This window comes from Bos taurus, chromosome X, assembly GCF_002263795.3.
Source record: "Bos taurus isolate L1 Dominette 01449 registration number 42190680 breed Hereford chromosome X, ARS-UCD2.0, whole genome shotgun sequence".
In the NCBI taxonomy this organism is placed as follows: domain Eukaryota; kingdom Metazoa; phylum Chordata; class Mammalia; order Artiodactyla; family Bovidae; genus Bos; species Bos taurus.
In genome coordinates, this window is record NC_037357.1 from 20361180 (window position 1) to 20376941 (window position 15762).

The 15762-nt window shown below is 42.5% G+C and overlaps 1 protein-coding gene across 12 annotated transcripts in view; it reads right to left on the reverse strand.

Moving 5' to 3' along the window:
• Window positions 1–15762, reverse strand: part of ARHGEF6 (Rac/Cdc42 guanine nucleotide exchange factor 6) — a 116798-nt gene that overhangs the window by 83013 nt on the left and 18023 nt on the right. For 9 of the 12 annotated variants that reach the window (XM_024988103.2, XM_024988102.2, XM_005227552.5 and 6 more), the window contains 2 exons: window positions 2351–2435; window positions 46–170 (listed from right to left, as the gene is read on the reverse strand). In XM_024988103.2, coding sequence (XP_024843871.1) covers window positions 46–170; window positions 2351–2435 — 210 coding nt within the window. Of the gene's footprint in view, window positions 1–45; window positions 171–2350; window positions 2436–2567; window positions 2723–2783; window positions 2962–4859; window positions 5197–15762 lie in introns of those variants that run through there. The other 3 variants (XM_059883473.1, XM_059883475.1, XM_059883472.1) reach the window with 3 other exon arrangements.

Here is a 15762-nt window from a genome sequence, read left to right on the forward strand (position 1 = left end):
TTACGGATTTAAAAACAGGCCAGGGGAATTGGGGACCATACTTACCACTGGCTTTGACTGCCTTTGCAGTCCTGGAGCTGTGCTAGAAACTGCTCCCTGTGGGTTTGTCTGAGAACTATTAGCAGCGCTAAGAGAAGAGGAACGTCCACATGGCCTTTCTGAGAGCTGATCTGTGAAAAGAGGAAAAGGTACCGTAAAGAGAGCCCCTTGTGTCAGAAAAACGTCTCCAGCAAAATATTTTCTTTCACGGGACATTATCAAAGGCAATCTGACCAGACTTCTAACTGTTCCATGATGAACATGCTGAGCTTATTTCATCCCCCCTCCCCTCCGTTGCAGTGGCCAACTTCTCTTTCTTAACCTTACTGGCCATTGTTCTCCAGTAGAATGAAAAACAGCAACACAACCACATTTTCTCTTAACCCATTTCTCTACAACACTTTGCTCCTGAACCCGTTGGAACAGTATGCCCTGTGATCCCCAGCAGAACTATATTGGGTACCAAACAGCTGTCTGTGGCTCTTATTACTTTGAAATATTTTAAATTTCTCGCTTTGTTTTTTGGCCCGTAACTGAGTGGTTCTTTTCTTCCTCACATGGAGCAGTCTATGTGGCACATATGATGTCAAATCTTCCTTGTGCCTGGGGGATGGGAGAATGAGAATGAGAGAGAATGTGCGTCTGGGAAAGATGCAGTCTTGATACTAGAATCTTTTTTTTTTTTTTAAACTCAAACTCAAGAGTCTTTTCCTTGAAACCATGTGAAATTCGATCAGCCCAGCGCTGAGTTGGGTGTTTTCAGAATGCCCAGAGCATACTAAAGGGAGGAGTTGGCTTCCTGACAAATTCAAATGAGAGTTCTTTTCCTCTCCATTTATTTTTAAAAGATATAAACTGCAAAAGTCTAAAGCCCAAACATTCCCTAGGCGACAAGCTCAGTATCCAAGTAATTTCCTTGATGCTGTGGGTTTTAACTTTCACCTCCTTGTATTTTATAAATATCTGTGGCAAGGGAAGAGACTGTAAAACTTGCTAGGAGAGTTTGGCAAAGGAACATATAATTTGTATGGCATAATGTTAGAATTATACAATCCTCCCTGCCCAGAACTGGATAGTTGTCATGTGTGTTAAATATAGTTACTTGAATTAGCTGTACTTTCTGCTATACGCCTTGCAATAGCGCCAAAGCATTTTCTTCCAGAAAGCAAAAGAACAACTTCAGAGAAGTATTTTTACATTTATTGCTATTATATACAGCTCTTTTGACTAAAACTGTAATTACTTGATAGCTTCCTAGATGCCCCAGCCTCTTTGGCACTTGATTATATTGTCTGTTCTTGTTCTTTAATTGTTTCATGTGGGTAAGTTGAGTCTCCCTAAATAGATGGTAATTTTCTCCAGGGCGGGGACCACGTCTTACACTTCCTTTGTAGCACCTGGCAGTGCTGGGCACACAGCGTGTTGACTTTCCAGTGTTTTGAGCAGCAAGACCCAAGTTGGAGCATCGGGGCTCTAAAGTCAGTGAGCTGTGGGTCTGAATCCCAGGTCTGCTGCTTACTTTCTACTCGAACCACTACAGGCCTGACTTTCCTCTTCTGTAATATGGACCTACTATTGACACCTACTCCACCTACTCCCAGGGTTGTTTCAAAGATTAAATGAGACTACTGATGGCTCTTAGGACGGCCATGACCCATGGTAAGGGCTCAACGCATGTTAACTATGGTTATTACTGCCCTGCTCTCAGTAAGAGACTGCTGTATCACAGAAGGAATGAAGCTATCCTTTAAGGTTATCATCATTTGGTTCACATGTACTAAGATTTATATTTATTTCATTCTGCCAATGTGATGGGTACTAAACATTTAAATAAATGATGTTCTTTTCTCTCACTATGAACCTGAGGTTTCATTTCCAGTGCAAGGTTACTGAAGGGTTCCTTAACATGGACAAAGACATACTGAAAACTATGAGAAAAAAAAAAAATGTCTCTGGCGGGGAAAGGGAAGTAACGGCTGCATTTTGTAAACTTTATGAAAAAAGGAACTGATCTTTTTCCTTTTAATTTTCTGCCTTGTTATACTCAGGGGCCTATTTGATAGCTTTGAATGAAATTGTTTCTTGATTCTTATTATATTAAGGGCATTAGAAAAACATCTGTAATAGTTATGTTGAAATCCTAAAGTATGACGAATTAAAGCATCTGGCACCCATTGGGGTTCTTTTAAGGGGAAGAGAGAAATCTGTCCCAAGGGCACAGTTGTGGCCATAGTCGGATCCTAGAGGAATCAGAGACACGTGAACCCAAACATGTCACCCAGACCCCCTACCCATCTCAAGCCCTACTTACCTTCTGTTGCTTTGTTGACAGCTAAAAGAGTGTTCAGAACCTTGGAGAAATTGACCCCTGCATAAAGGTCATCAGGATCAAATATCTATGAGAAAGGAAATTGAAACTGTTAAGACACTGTAAGTATTCAACTCAACAAACCAAACTATCAGAAGGCTACTTCCTCCAGCTCTCAGGGGAAAATAATGTAAAAGCCAAGACCCAAACCTCTGTATACCTTTGGGAAAAAATGAAAGCGGCAGCAAAGCCGCCTAATGACATGTGGCAGCCATCAGTGAGTCAGAGAGAAGCAGTAATGGGAAATGAGAACTATGCCGAGTGCAGCGCCCACCAGGAAATGCACAGACCTGCTCTTCTGACCTGAACCCATCAATACTCTCGGCCCAGTTACCGGAAACCCTGTGCTGGGTTACAGTCAGCGCCCATCACCTACCGAAGGAGGGGGAGCCCTTGTGACACCCTTTCCTCAGTGCAGTTTATTCACTGTTCTCAGCCGGGCACTGTCAGCACTGCCTTCCTCTCTTCTGTCCATCCTTGCTGTGGCCACCCACTGGGTCCCAACTTCACACTGCCCAAACTTCCTGCCTAGGCCTGCCTCCTGTTCCCAGCCTCAGTGCCCAGTTTCTGCCGCTTGACCTTGCCCCTCTCAGCTCATCTTCATGGATCTGACCCTTGGCCACTCTGAGCCTCTAGGTTCTTCCTGGCCTTAGGTAACTTCTCCGGATATGACCTCTGGCCTTCCTGGTATTGCTCATCTGCTGGCAGCAAAACATTGAAGAAATACAATATTTCACTTGGCCAGTTACAATCATCATTCTGATATCCTCTGTCCCTAGGGAAGATACCAAGCGGTTACTGTTTTAAAGACAATTGTTCATTTAAAAATGTATTCAATATCTTGTAATAAGCTATCATGGAAGTGAATCTGAAAAGGAATAGATCTATAGATGTATAAGTCAATCACTTTGCTGTACACCCAAAACATTGTAGATCAACTATACTTTAGTAAAAAAATAATTTCACAAATTTAAGAATAAAATTTCAAATGCATTCAATGTATTAAAAGTGTATGGAGATGTCTTCTAGTCTCATAAATGTGTATTTGAAACTAGAAGTCTGCTCAAGCACAGGCTCAACCTATTAATCTGCCAGTCAATGATACAGATCTATATATGGTTTAGTGGCTAAGTCTTGTCTGACTCTTGTGACCCCATGGACTGTAGCCTGCCAGGTTCCTCTGTGCATGGGATTTCCCAAGCAAGAATACTGGAGTGGGTTGCCATTTCTTTCTCCAGGGGATCTTCCCAACCCAGGGATTGAACCCACATCTCCTTCATTGGCAGGCAGATTCTTTACCACCGAGCCACCTGGATTCCCAGATCTATATATATTATCTATTGTGCTGTGCCATGCTGTACTCAGTTGTATCTGACTCTTGCTACCCAATGGATTATAGCCCACCACACTCCTCTGTCCACGGGATTTCCCAGGCAAGAATACTGGAGTGGGTTGCCATTTCCTTCTCCAGGGATCTTCTCGACCCAGGGATCGAACCCATATCTCCTGTATTGGCAGGTGGATTCTTTACCACTAGCACCACTCTCCAATGCTTAACCAGATGCCCAGTTTCTGGATGGAAATATACCTTAAAACAGTTTTTTCCAGGATGTCAAGAAGTTTGCATCCTTTTTCCCCCAGTGTGGTGATGGAATAAAATGTACCTTTTCATGTGGGGCATGGTTGGTAATGAGCCTAAGATTCTGAAGGATCTGTCTTCCCTGATGGGAAGGTAGGGACATTTGTTCCATTTCTAATCTGCATGTTTTCTGGGAGCTATGTCAAGATCCAATTTTATCTTCTTTGTGTACATATTCTTTAAGACCTAAAATCTGTCTCTTGAGTGAAAATATATAGTATCCATTTTTTCCCCACATTTGGGAGGGAGGCCATCAGTGTAAACAATATATGCAAATGTGGGCCTCTTCTGAGACCCACAAGTCTTTATTCATTTAATCAATGAATGTTTTGCATTCAAACTTAAAATGACTGACGAGCCCAATCGCATCTAAAAATGAGATTCTAATATACTTCTAGCAAAGGGGAGATGTCAGTATTACTAAAGAGTTAAAGGACACTACAATCCAAATATGTTCCTGAATGCTACAATCTAAAATTCAAAGGTTTCCAGGAATAAATGGATAGGCATTCTGTTCTAGTTTGCCAAGACCTGAGTGAACAAGATGCAACAGACCCTAGAGACACTATCAAGTATCCCATGGGATTCCAGACTTACTGCATCTCCCTTAGAAGTGATATCAATGGGAAAGTGTTAATGACATGTATGCCAAAATGGTAACAAAGCAAAAAACTCCTAGTGGGAGTGTGAGCATGTGTATGCACGTGGATGTGTGTATTGGGCAGATGTGGTGGAGATGAGTAGTGTCTAAAATAATAAATGGATGTAAATATCAGCAGAAAAAGGCCGAGAACTGTGATAAAAAACCTTCACCTTTCTTTTGAGGTTGCTCCTTATCCAGGTTAATTGACCTCCTATAGGCGACCACACTGGCCATATTCACTTGTATTAGTTGTTGTTTAGTCGCTCAGGCGTGTCCAACTCTTTGCAACCCCATGAACTGTAGCCTGCCAGGCTCCTCTGTCCATGGGATTTTCCAGGCAAGAATACTGGAGTGGGGTGCCATTGCCTTCTCCAAGGGATCTTCTCGACCCAGGGATCGAATCCACATTTCCTGCATTGGCAGGCGGAGTCTTTACCACTGAGCCGCTAGGGAAGCCCACTTGTGTTGGTACTTGGCTGAATTTGAGAATAAAGACATTGATCAGAAAATGAAACATGCATCAGCAAGAGGCACTGCATCTGCTTGAGGGAAGTTGCCTGCACTATACACAGTTCCCTTTTTTAGAAAACCTCAATACAGTAGAATTTACCCACAGATGCTGTTCTGAAGCACTCGGAACTACACAGGAAGAAGTTGGAAGGGGCCTCTCAGGACTAGTAGAGAAGGCAAAGCCTGAGGGTTATGATTTCTGAGCCAATGGAAAGTTAGACAGAACCATGTCACCCTCCACTGCACCGCACCCTCACGAGCATCACATGGAATAATACTGCACATTCCATCCCAGACCTTCTTCCTCGCTCTTGAGATTGGTCACCTACTAAAATGGAAATACTGTCTATAGAAAGTGCAATACTTTCAGCTGCTATCAGTCTTTTACACCTTAGTGGAAATGAGAGGTGTGAAACCAAGTTCAGAGACGATGATGTGGAGAAAAACTAAGGGCACTGGCACCCAACTGGGAAAAAGCAAGGGAGACTCCCCCACCATGGGCAGGGTATGAGGTAAGCAGACTCCAATACAAGTCACTTGCCTAGAATTAATCCCAATCATTCACATGTACAAAATGGACAACCAATTCCCCTTTTCTATCTCCAAAGCACTGGGATGGTGAAAAGGTAATGCAAATTTGTGCTCAGATGCTGTATGTGATTTCCCAATACAATGGCCGGATGACACGCATCTCTGGCTTCTCTATGCAAGCTTCATGCACCTGTTTAGTGTCCCTGGTATGAAACTGAGCTTCAGATTAGCTGAACTTTTTTTTCTTTTTTTTTTTTTTTGGTCCACACAATGCAGCATGTGGGATCTTAGTTCCCTGACCAGGGATTGAACCTGTGTCCCCTGCACTGGAAGCATGGAGTCTAACCACTGGACCACCAGGGAAGTCCCTAGCTGAACTTTCTTGATACTTATTTTGGTGCAGAAATTAGCTGCTTAGTTCCAGTTGGATCTGTGAAGGTCGGATGAACAGCAGGATTCCCTGCCTCCATTCACCACTACTGTGAGGCAGGCAGGAAAGAAAAGATTGCTTCTTGGACTACAGCTCAATGGCTTCAAGGTCCCAGGCCTGCCATGGAATGAGGCAAGGTTCAAGAATAACAACAACAGAAAAACATTTACTCTACACTGGGTAAGCAATGGAGAGACAGGGAGTAAAGTTCATTAAAGATTTTAACTATTTACATAGAGCCAGCCTAAGGTCTAGTCCTACATCAGCAGCTGAAATCAGACAAAGCCTTTCATTTTTAAATGTTTCCCCACATTTTTCCATTTTGGATATCCACAATGACAGCAAAACCTATTTTCCATCCACTAAATACCAGGTGTTAATTCTGAACCACTGGGGATCTGCCAATATAAGCTGCACAGAAGTTAATATTTATATGGCTTTACAAATAGATCCTTTTTGGAGGAGTTTTCAGTTTCAACATGTATGCTATTTTATGACATCTTCCCTACACTGACAAAAGTAAGGAAGTGCAGGAGAAGACACTCCCCCAACCATTTGGTAATCTTACTGCTACAATTTCCTGATTTACTGAGCCCTTGCTATGTGCTATGGGCTGACACCATCCATTCATTGCCCTTGATTCTCCCAGCAAGCCTGTATAATCTGGGTACAGTTATTTTCCCCATTTTATAGATAAGTAAATGGTGACTCAAAGTAAGTAGTTAAGTCACAAAGCAAGAATGTGATGGAATCAATAAAAATATACAAGAAAGTGCTCTGAGGAGCATTTTAGCCCTGTATGCATACCCGAAGTTTTATGTGTGTGTGTTAGTTGCTCAGTCACGCCCCGACTCTTTGTGACCCCACGGACTGTAGCCCACCAGGCTCCTCTGTCCATGGAATTCTCCAGGCAAAAATACTGGAGTGGGTTGCCATTTGCTTTCTCCAGGGGATCTTCCTGACCCAGGGATCGAACCCAGGTTTCCTGCATCGCAGATAGCCCCCTTACCATCTGAGCCACCATGTTTTCCTGACATAAAAAGATGAGAACGAAATCTGTGAGTCTGTACATGAAAAGAAATCCCTTGCTGCTGTCAATACAAGGAGTACCTTTACCACCTGCAGCAAGCTGGTTACAACCTCTAAGACAACTTAGTTCAACTAATTGTGACAAAGAGAAACTCACCTATATGAGAAGACTGTCTTCTGCAGGGGTTTGCCTAACTCCTGTGCTGTCTTTCTCATTTCAGGGGGCAGCCCTGACCCAGCAGGCACCTCGTCGTATTTGCCAGAAGGGGTTCAGGGCTGCACTAACTTACTCCCGTTTGTTGGTCTGGTTCCATCGTCCATATACGTTAAGTGTTGGCTGATGGGGTGTGGGTTGGGGATCTGGCCCATGGTTACAGGACCAAGTGAAACCATTCCTCAGCATCATACTCTAAGCATCTGCGTTAACCAGTCATAGCCCCAGCCACATCCTCGTTAAGACAAGAAGCCATACCACAAACCAGTTCAGAACTAGGTGATGCCTCTAATGCCATGTGGCTTCAGTACCACTCAGTGCATTTCATTTAAAGCTAATTCAGGGTTTGAGAGGATCACAATAGACTCCATCACTCAACTATTAAAGCCTAATCAACTGCAAAGCAAGTGATTCAGTGAGACCACATGGATATAGCTTATGTTTCTGGCCCATTTAAAAAAAAAAAAAAAACTTTTTTCAAATATTTTAGGAACATTCCATCTCTTCCTTGTTCTCCTTGTTCTTATTGAATAAGATCTTAAATTAACTTAGACCATCTTGAATCACATTCTCTAATCCTCACAGCTGAGCACGCTGCCTCTGTTAACCCCTGAACTTTGGAGGAAATGTCATTACATCGTGCGACAGAGCAAGCCAATCTGAGCTGCTTAGTCATATTTCACTGGGTGGCAGTGCTCCTGGCTTTGTAGACATGACCTGGGATGCTTCCACCCAGCTCCTCCTAAAAGCAGTCACCCAGTCCGCAACAAATAATCCTCTCATCTCAGAAACTGGACCCACCTCGACACTGGTATTCCACTTACTAGAATACAGGAGTTAGCATTTATACTCTGCTTGGTTTTAAATGAAAACTCTTCCAATTTGATATGGCGCAAAGCCTGCTCGCTACTTCTCTCCCTTATTTCCTTCCCTTCTCTACACTTCAGCCATTTAGAGAACAAGGTCTGACTTATGCACGTAGCTGCAATAACATCGGTGTACTGAAAAGAGCACCGACGTGAGGGTCAGGAAACCTTGACTCTAATCCAAGATTTGTCACTGCGGGGCAGTTGTGAGGACTCAAGGAAAGCAACACTACTTTCTTTGTGTCTCTGTTTCCCATCTGGATGGTGAGAGATGTCTTTGACCAAAGAAGCGCAGTAAAAGGCCTGCTGATTCATCCTCTGAACAGGGGCTCCCAAAGGCAGCATCTTGGCTGGGTCCCCAAGGTCCAGAATCTGGTCTTCAAATCTCAAGGCTCTTGAAAATAGACTCACATTAACCACGTTCACAAAAGGCTAATACATAAAGCGAAAAGCCATTGTACTAATTTTTCAAAAAAATGAACCATTAAGAGGATTGGATCCTTCCATTTTATGGTCTACATCACTCTCTCCCAACAGAGAAATCTACATGGTAAGCCAAATTACAATCAGAAATTTGTTGGATAATACAGAATCAGAGCAAAGGGAGTCTGGAGTATCGCAGCCTAACATAATTATTACCTGTTTACAGATGATTTTTTTTTTCAAAATGTCATTTTTAAATGGCTTATTTATAAATTCTGGCTCTATCTTCCTGCCAGTGCCTCGTGGGACTCGTGTTGCAATTGGGGATGGCTTTGACCATCTATGTCCTTTTGTTTCTGTGAATTTATACAGAGTTACTTTAGATAACTAATATAGGCTTCTTGATGACTTGGACCTCATGATATCCAGAGCCAGGAAGTCCAGCTTCACAGAGCTCCTGTAAAACGAGCAAAGGTCTGAGCCTAATTGTTACTGCTCATGCCTCATCTTGAAATCCCCAAGTCCACTTCCAGATGGCTTCCTCAGCATCACTGACATCACCACATCCAACTTTATGATCTCCATTCTTCCTTGTGAGCACATGTTTATGGCAAAAACCACTTTCTCCACGACAGAAATTTATCTTCAGTTGAGTAGCAAGTGTTCAGGAAAGAAGCAAAGGAATGAGGAATGATAGGGGCATCCTGGTGGAAACAGTGCCAAGATTAAAAAGAGAAAGAGAGAGGACAATTGGCTTTGGATAATCTCACCAAAAAGACAGTAGATGTGAAGGAAAGGAACAGACGAAATCTCTCTTATAAATAGCACTTGCCAAGCCAAGGAGGGAAGCCGAAGACCTAGAACCAGCTGCCGCCCAGCCAGATGGCCGCTGTGGCCCACCTCCCGCCCACCACCTTCCTCCTGTGCCCCTGTCACTAGAGTCATACAAGCTGCCAGTTTTGAGGGGTGGGGCGGACAGACATGGGATGCCCCAGCTGCTGGAGCATCTGTGCACCAGAGCTGGGGGTGTCCTCCCTGAGCCCCAAGTCCCCACCCCTTCAGAGAAGGCGACTTATTTCTTAGTCTTGCAGATTGGAACAAGGAACATGTTTTCCCAGAGATACAGTGTCATTCCCGCCACTTAGTCACCGTGACATCTGTAATTCAGTCACATTAGTTATTAAACAAGCCGCTGTGGGCCGGCCAGAAAACAGTCACCGTGTAGCGCCATATTTCTATGGGAAAATGTGCTGTGTTCCTTAAAATAACTTAAAAACAAACTTTTGGAAAATCCATTTTTATACTGAAAAATGCCTGAACATGGGGTCCCAAATCAACATCCTCATCCTTTATACTTCTTCCTTGTCCTTTCATGTAAGGATAAATTTAAAAAGATAAAAAACACCCTAGATATTCCAGGTACTATTTCTTTTAGAACTCCCCATGAGGAATCCAGCCATAGGTAAAAAGACCACGAGAAGAGGCTCAGAAAGTCTAAGAGCCGAGAGCTCCTGCTGGTTTAATTGTCCAGGCAGTGAAGGAGGGGACTCTCCTGTGAAGACAGGGTTCCCAAAGCCCCTGCTTTCTATGATTTAGGGTCAGAGCCTGAAAACCTAGTAGAAGCAACTGCTTTGCGACAAATTCCATGCACAGGAGAGACTAGTGTTACATGTTGTTGCTCAGTCGTTCAGTTGCACCCAACTCTTTGCAACCCCATGGACTGCAGCATGCCAAGCTTATATCAATAAATCATCACTCACTGGTGAACTGGTAAGGTGGACTATCAGAGAAACTTAAATAAGTCCCATGAAACCAGTTTTTTAAAACATCTTCATGTCTGGGCATTGGGGAAGGATGGACTGAGAGACTGGGATTAGCAGATGCAAACGATTACTTATAGAATGGATAAACAACCAGGTCCTCTCTCGTCCCCTTCTCCTCCTGCCTTCAATCTTTCCCAGCATCAGGGTCTTTTCAAATAAGTCAGTTCTTCGCATCAGGTGGCCAAAGTATTGGAGCTTCAGCTTCAGCATCAGTACTTCCAATGAATATTCAGGACTGATTTCCTTTAGAATTGACTGGTTGGATCTCCTTGCAGTCCAAGGGATTCTCAGGAGTCTTCTTCAACACCACAGTTTGAAAGTATCAGTTCTTTGGCGCTCAGCCTTCTTTATGGTCCAACTCTCACATCCGTACATGACTACTGGAAAAACCGTAGCTTTGACTAGACAGACATTTGTGGGCAAAGTAATGTCTCTGCTTTTTAATATGCTGTCTAGGTTGGTCATAGCTTTCTTCCAAGGAGCAAGGGTCTTTTAATTTCATGGCTGCAGTTACCACCTGCAGTGATTTTGGAGCCCAAGAAAGCCTGTCACTGTTTCCATTGTTTGCCCATCTATTTGCCATGAAGTGACGGGACCAGATGCCATGATCTTAGTTTTTTGAATATTGAGTTTTAAGCCAGCTTTTTCAATCTCCTCTTTCACCTTCATCAAGAGGCTCTTTATTTCCTCTTCACTTTATGCCACAAGGGTGGTGTCATCTGCATATCTAAGGTTATTGATATTTCTCCCCGCAATCTTGATTCCAGCTTGTGCTTCATCTAGTCAGGCATTTTGCATGATGTACTCTGCATATAAGTTAAATAAGCAGGGTGACAATATACAGCCTTTACGAGTACAAAGCTGAGGGAGGGAGGTGGGCAATGAACACAGTAGTCCCCCCTCCAGCAGTCTCATCCACTGCCTTCCTTAAAGTCCCCCACCCTCATGCTTCTCTTTCTTCCTCCTGTCTGCATAGATGGCACATACATAAGCTCTCAGTCAACTCCAGTGTTATACTCTCTACTTATTCTGCAGGATTTAAGATTAGCCCTGGCTTTCCCATTGGAAAGCCAACTCTTAGCAGCACAGTGTCCCCCAGCCCTGGTCCAGCATTCAATACCTATGAGACACTCAATAAACCACCATTCATTGGTGGATTGGTAGGGTGGACTATCAGAAAAACTGAAATAAGCCCCATAAAGCCAGGTTTTTTAAAACATTTTCATATCTGGGTGTGGAGGAGGGACGGACTGGGAGTTTGGGATTAGCAGATGCAAACTATTACTTATAGAATGGATAAACAACCAGGTCCTACTGTATAGCACAAGAAAGTATATTTGATATCCTGGGACAAACCATAAAGGAAAAGAATATAAAAAATGTATAACTGAATCACTTTGCTGTACAGCAGAAATTAACATAACATTGTAAATCAACTACACTGCAATAGTATTAAAAAATTTTTTCATCTCTGGATCCTCAGTGTCTAGAAAAGTGTCACATAGTAGGTATTCAATAACTGTTTGATGAATTACAGTTTAGAAGCTTTCACCAATTGGTGATTAATTATAATTGAGGAAAAGGCATTGTCAAGATCACAAGTAAAGGCAAAAAGAAATATGATTAGCAAAGAAAAAGAATCCATTTCCATATGACTTTTCAGGAAACATCTGTTATCTAAACTAACACACACCTGTGCTTGTCCCCAAACTGAATCCCAGTGACTGTGAGGTGACTAAAGATGCTTCAAACTCTACGGTGATGGATTTCAGTGACTCATGTGCCCATGCAATTTCTGGCTTGTCTCGGGTGGTACAAATCTCCTCCCAAAGCACCATGATGTGGGCACTATAGAGAAGGGATGCTGGAAAGGACTGTGAGATGTTACTGTTTGGCTGGCTGGGTTATCTTTTTTTTTTTTTTTTTTTTTTTGAGCAGTGTATTGTAAAACAGCTTAAAAGACAGCCACTATGAGCCACATTAACCTGTTTATCCCTTGCCTTAAAACAGAGTCCAAGTCCCAGCAGGGCACAGTGGGACATGACAAAATACAGCAAAGTAACCCAGGAGAAGGAAGAAGCAGTGACAGGCAATTGGCAAGACTACAAATCACACGCCTGAAGTCCCTCTCACACCAGCTAATCTGGGTGGGAAGGATGTTGTGCCAAAGTTTCTCCCACTTTCTTTCTTTCTTTTGAGATCACCTTCAACAATTCATTTGGCAAAGACTTTTGGCATACTGTGCTTACTTCTCTATGTGAGTTACTTTTTCAAAATTATGCCCTTTTCAGAGATGCCCATCGAGGCCTAACAGACATCAATCAGCCAATTAATGAATAAGTTAATTAATTTTCCTCCATCTGACCCCAAACAAGATCTGTGCCTAGGAAACCATCCAAACACAGGAAGGTGGGCATTCAGGAGCTCAGACATCCAAGCCAGCATGAACAGTGCTTTCTGTTAAAAGTCACATCTCTCAGCCTAAGCTAACCTTGCCTATGACTGCCTACTAGATCAAGTCTGCACTCTTCAAACCAGCATTCAAAGTGCTTCTCAAGCTGGTCTCACCACTAGCAAGTGCGTCATTTCTTACCGTCACCTCTATGTATGCCCCAGAATCCTTTGCTTCCTTCACTGTGCCGCTCTCTGCTAGGCACCCTTCTCTTTATGAACAAGCTCCCTCAATCATCTGAATTGTAGCAGATCTTCGGGGCCCATCCTCCATCAGTCTCCTCCATAGGGTCTTCCTCCAACACTCTACCTTAGTACACAATGCACTTCTCTTTCCACTCTGTATTATGCTCTAGACTCTGGCAGCATGGCTACCTAGCCAGACATCCACTGCGAAACTCCATGACTATTTCCCGTACACATGCTGCCCTTTTCCACAATGCTCAGCACTTGCCACACAGACGATCCACAAACATTTGCTGACTATTCCTCTTTTCTTTCAACCTAAAATTTAAGTGGCTATTTCTTCCACCAGAAACACCTGTCCTTTGGGCCTACCTTCTCCAGAAGGAAAGACAGGGGGGGGTCATTTTTTTTCCTCATAGAACTTGTTAAATCAGGGCTCATATATTTTCCATCACATGGGAAGACAGATGTTTGTTTTTGAAGAATATGATTGAGAGAAGAAAAGAATGCTGATAAAGCATTTACCTCACCCAAAGGAAGTGCAGTTACTGCCTGGGACCACTTTGGAGAATCAAAGTTAGAGTCCTGGATATGCAAATCTCACACTTGAAATTGTAGTGAAATTGACAGAGTTTCGGTAACACAAGGAATAAGAAGTGACCTGAGGACAGGAAAGGCAGAGAAAGTCTTCCATATGACACTGTGTGACCTAATCTCTCATGTTTTTCTTTTTCTTTTTTTTTAACTTTTAAAAACATGAAACAGGTGCTCCAGCTTGGTATAAAGAAACTGAGTAATACTGACTAGGAGAGACCCAGTTTTCCTGTTAGCCTTATTTTCATCCACTAAAGAGTCACTTCAATAAATAAAGTCAGCTCTTGATAATCTACATATAGGCTGTTAGATATTCAAGCTATCTAAAATTAATTCTTAACAATTTATCCACTCATTACCCATTCAACAAATATTTACTGAACACCTGGTATATGCCAAGCACTAATGCATAAATTTGTTTTAAGATAAGAAATAAAACGGATGCTATATGAAGTCTATCAAAAAAAAAAAGTCCCTACAAGTATATACCAACTGTCAAACATTATTTTTCATTCTGTTCTCTTTCCTTGAAGGTGATTTTTTAATCCCCAATCAAGATTTCCCCCAATTCATTCCCAAATACCAGCATATCTTCAAAGAATGCAAGCGGGTTATTTCACAGTAAAAATGCTGATTTACACTATCACAACACACATTTCTCCAAAGAAGTGGTTAAATTTCTTTGGTTAGTAAAATACTGAATTCTCTTGGTTTGCATACATTTCTCAGAAATCATTGGTAAGTAGCCCCAGTTTGCTGGAAACCTAGCCATGAAGAACAGACAAGTTATTAATACAAGACAGAATGTTCCTCAGTGTTGAGGGACTGCTTCACAGGGCCAGCTCTTCATAAAAGCTGTTCACAGCTTGACCCCTTAAAGATGCCTCTTAAAGTAATGCCTGTGCTGCCAAAGGGAGGGAAACCTGCATGTTTTGTCTAGGGTGAGACAAGCAAGTCCTTGTCACACTTTCACTCTCTGCTTTGCAAACTGCTGCACTTCATCTCACCTTAATTTAATTCTTTCTCTTCCCCATTGCCCTATTCAATCCCTCAGTTGACATGTCTGATCTCTGTAATAATATTCAAGTCCCTAAGAAAGTATAAAGCTGGGATTTTACTCTATTTCTCTAAGCAGAACTTAATTAGGAAGGTAAATCTTCTGCCAAGAAGTCAAATACAAATGACATGTGACTAGATGTCATCTGAAGCCACACAACCCTCTGTGTGGTAGGGTCCAGTTTGCCAGGGTCTGACAAAGCCAGGAGCTAATTAGACAGATGTCTGGTGTTGTAAGTCTTTCTTCCAGATAACAATAGAGGAAGTGGCAAGGTCACTGTTGAAATGTAGATAAGGAGCAGCCTTCTGGGCTGAGTGGACATACACCTCCTCTAAAAACGGAGGTAAGCAAAGGCCCTAAGCAATCAGCCAGACCTTGTACTTCCCTTTGGTGCTAACCCCAGTGTCATCACCAATGGCTCTGCCTACCTTATGCTGTGTTGGCAATGTCCTCACCTCTCAGACCGATCCTTGGGGGGTCGCCTCAGTGATAGCATACAAACAAATTAGAGTGGGGCTGGAGCAGGGGAGAACTGGCCAAGATTGTGTGGTCTTAATAAAGGCCTGTATTGTGCTCTGTTGCCCCCAGAAACAGCCTGGATTCAAATCAACATTAAAACCAAATTACAGTTGAGTTAGATTTAATTCCAACAAAATGCCTTCCTTTTGGTATTATCAGCACACATTCAATTCAATTCAGAAACTATATGTTTCCTTTTTAAGTATTATATACCATGGGGGGTTTTGTTTGTTTTTGTTTTTTGTATAGAGGCAACTGATTATTTTTCCCCCTCAACTGTGCCCAATTCAACAGGTTTATTACTTATTTCCTGGGAGGAAGGGGGAAAGCTTTTGTCAGTCATCACCAAAAACAAAAAAACATTTGTTGAATTGTTTAATTCAACTAAAACAAGAAGCAAACTGCTCTGGAGTGGATTTTTAAATTTCAAGCTATAGTAA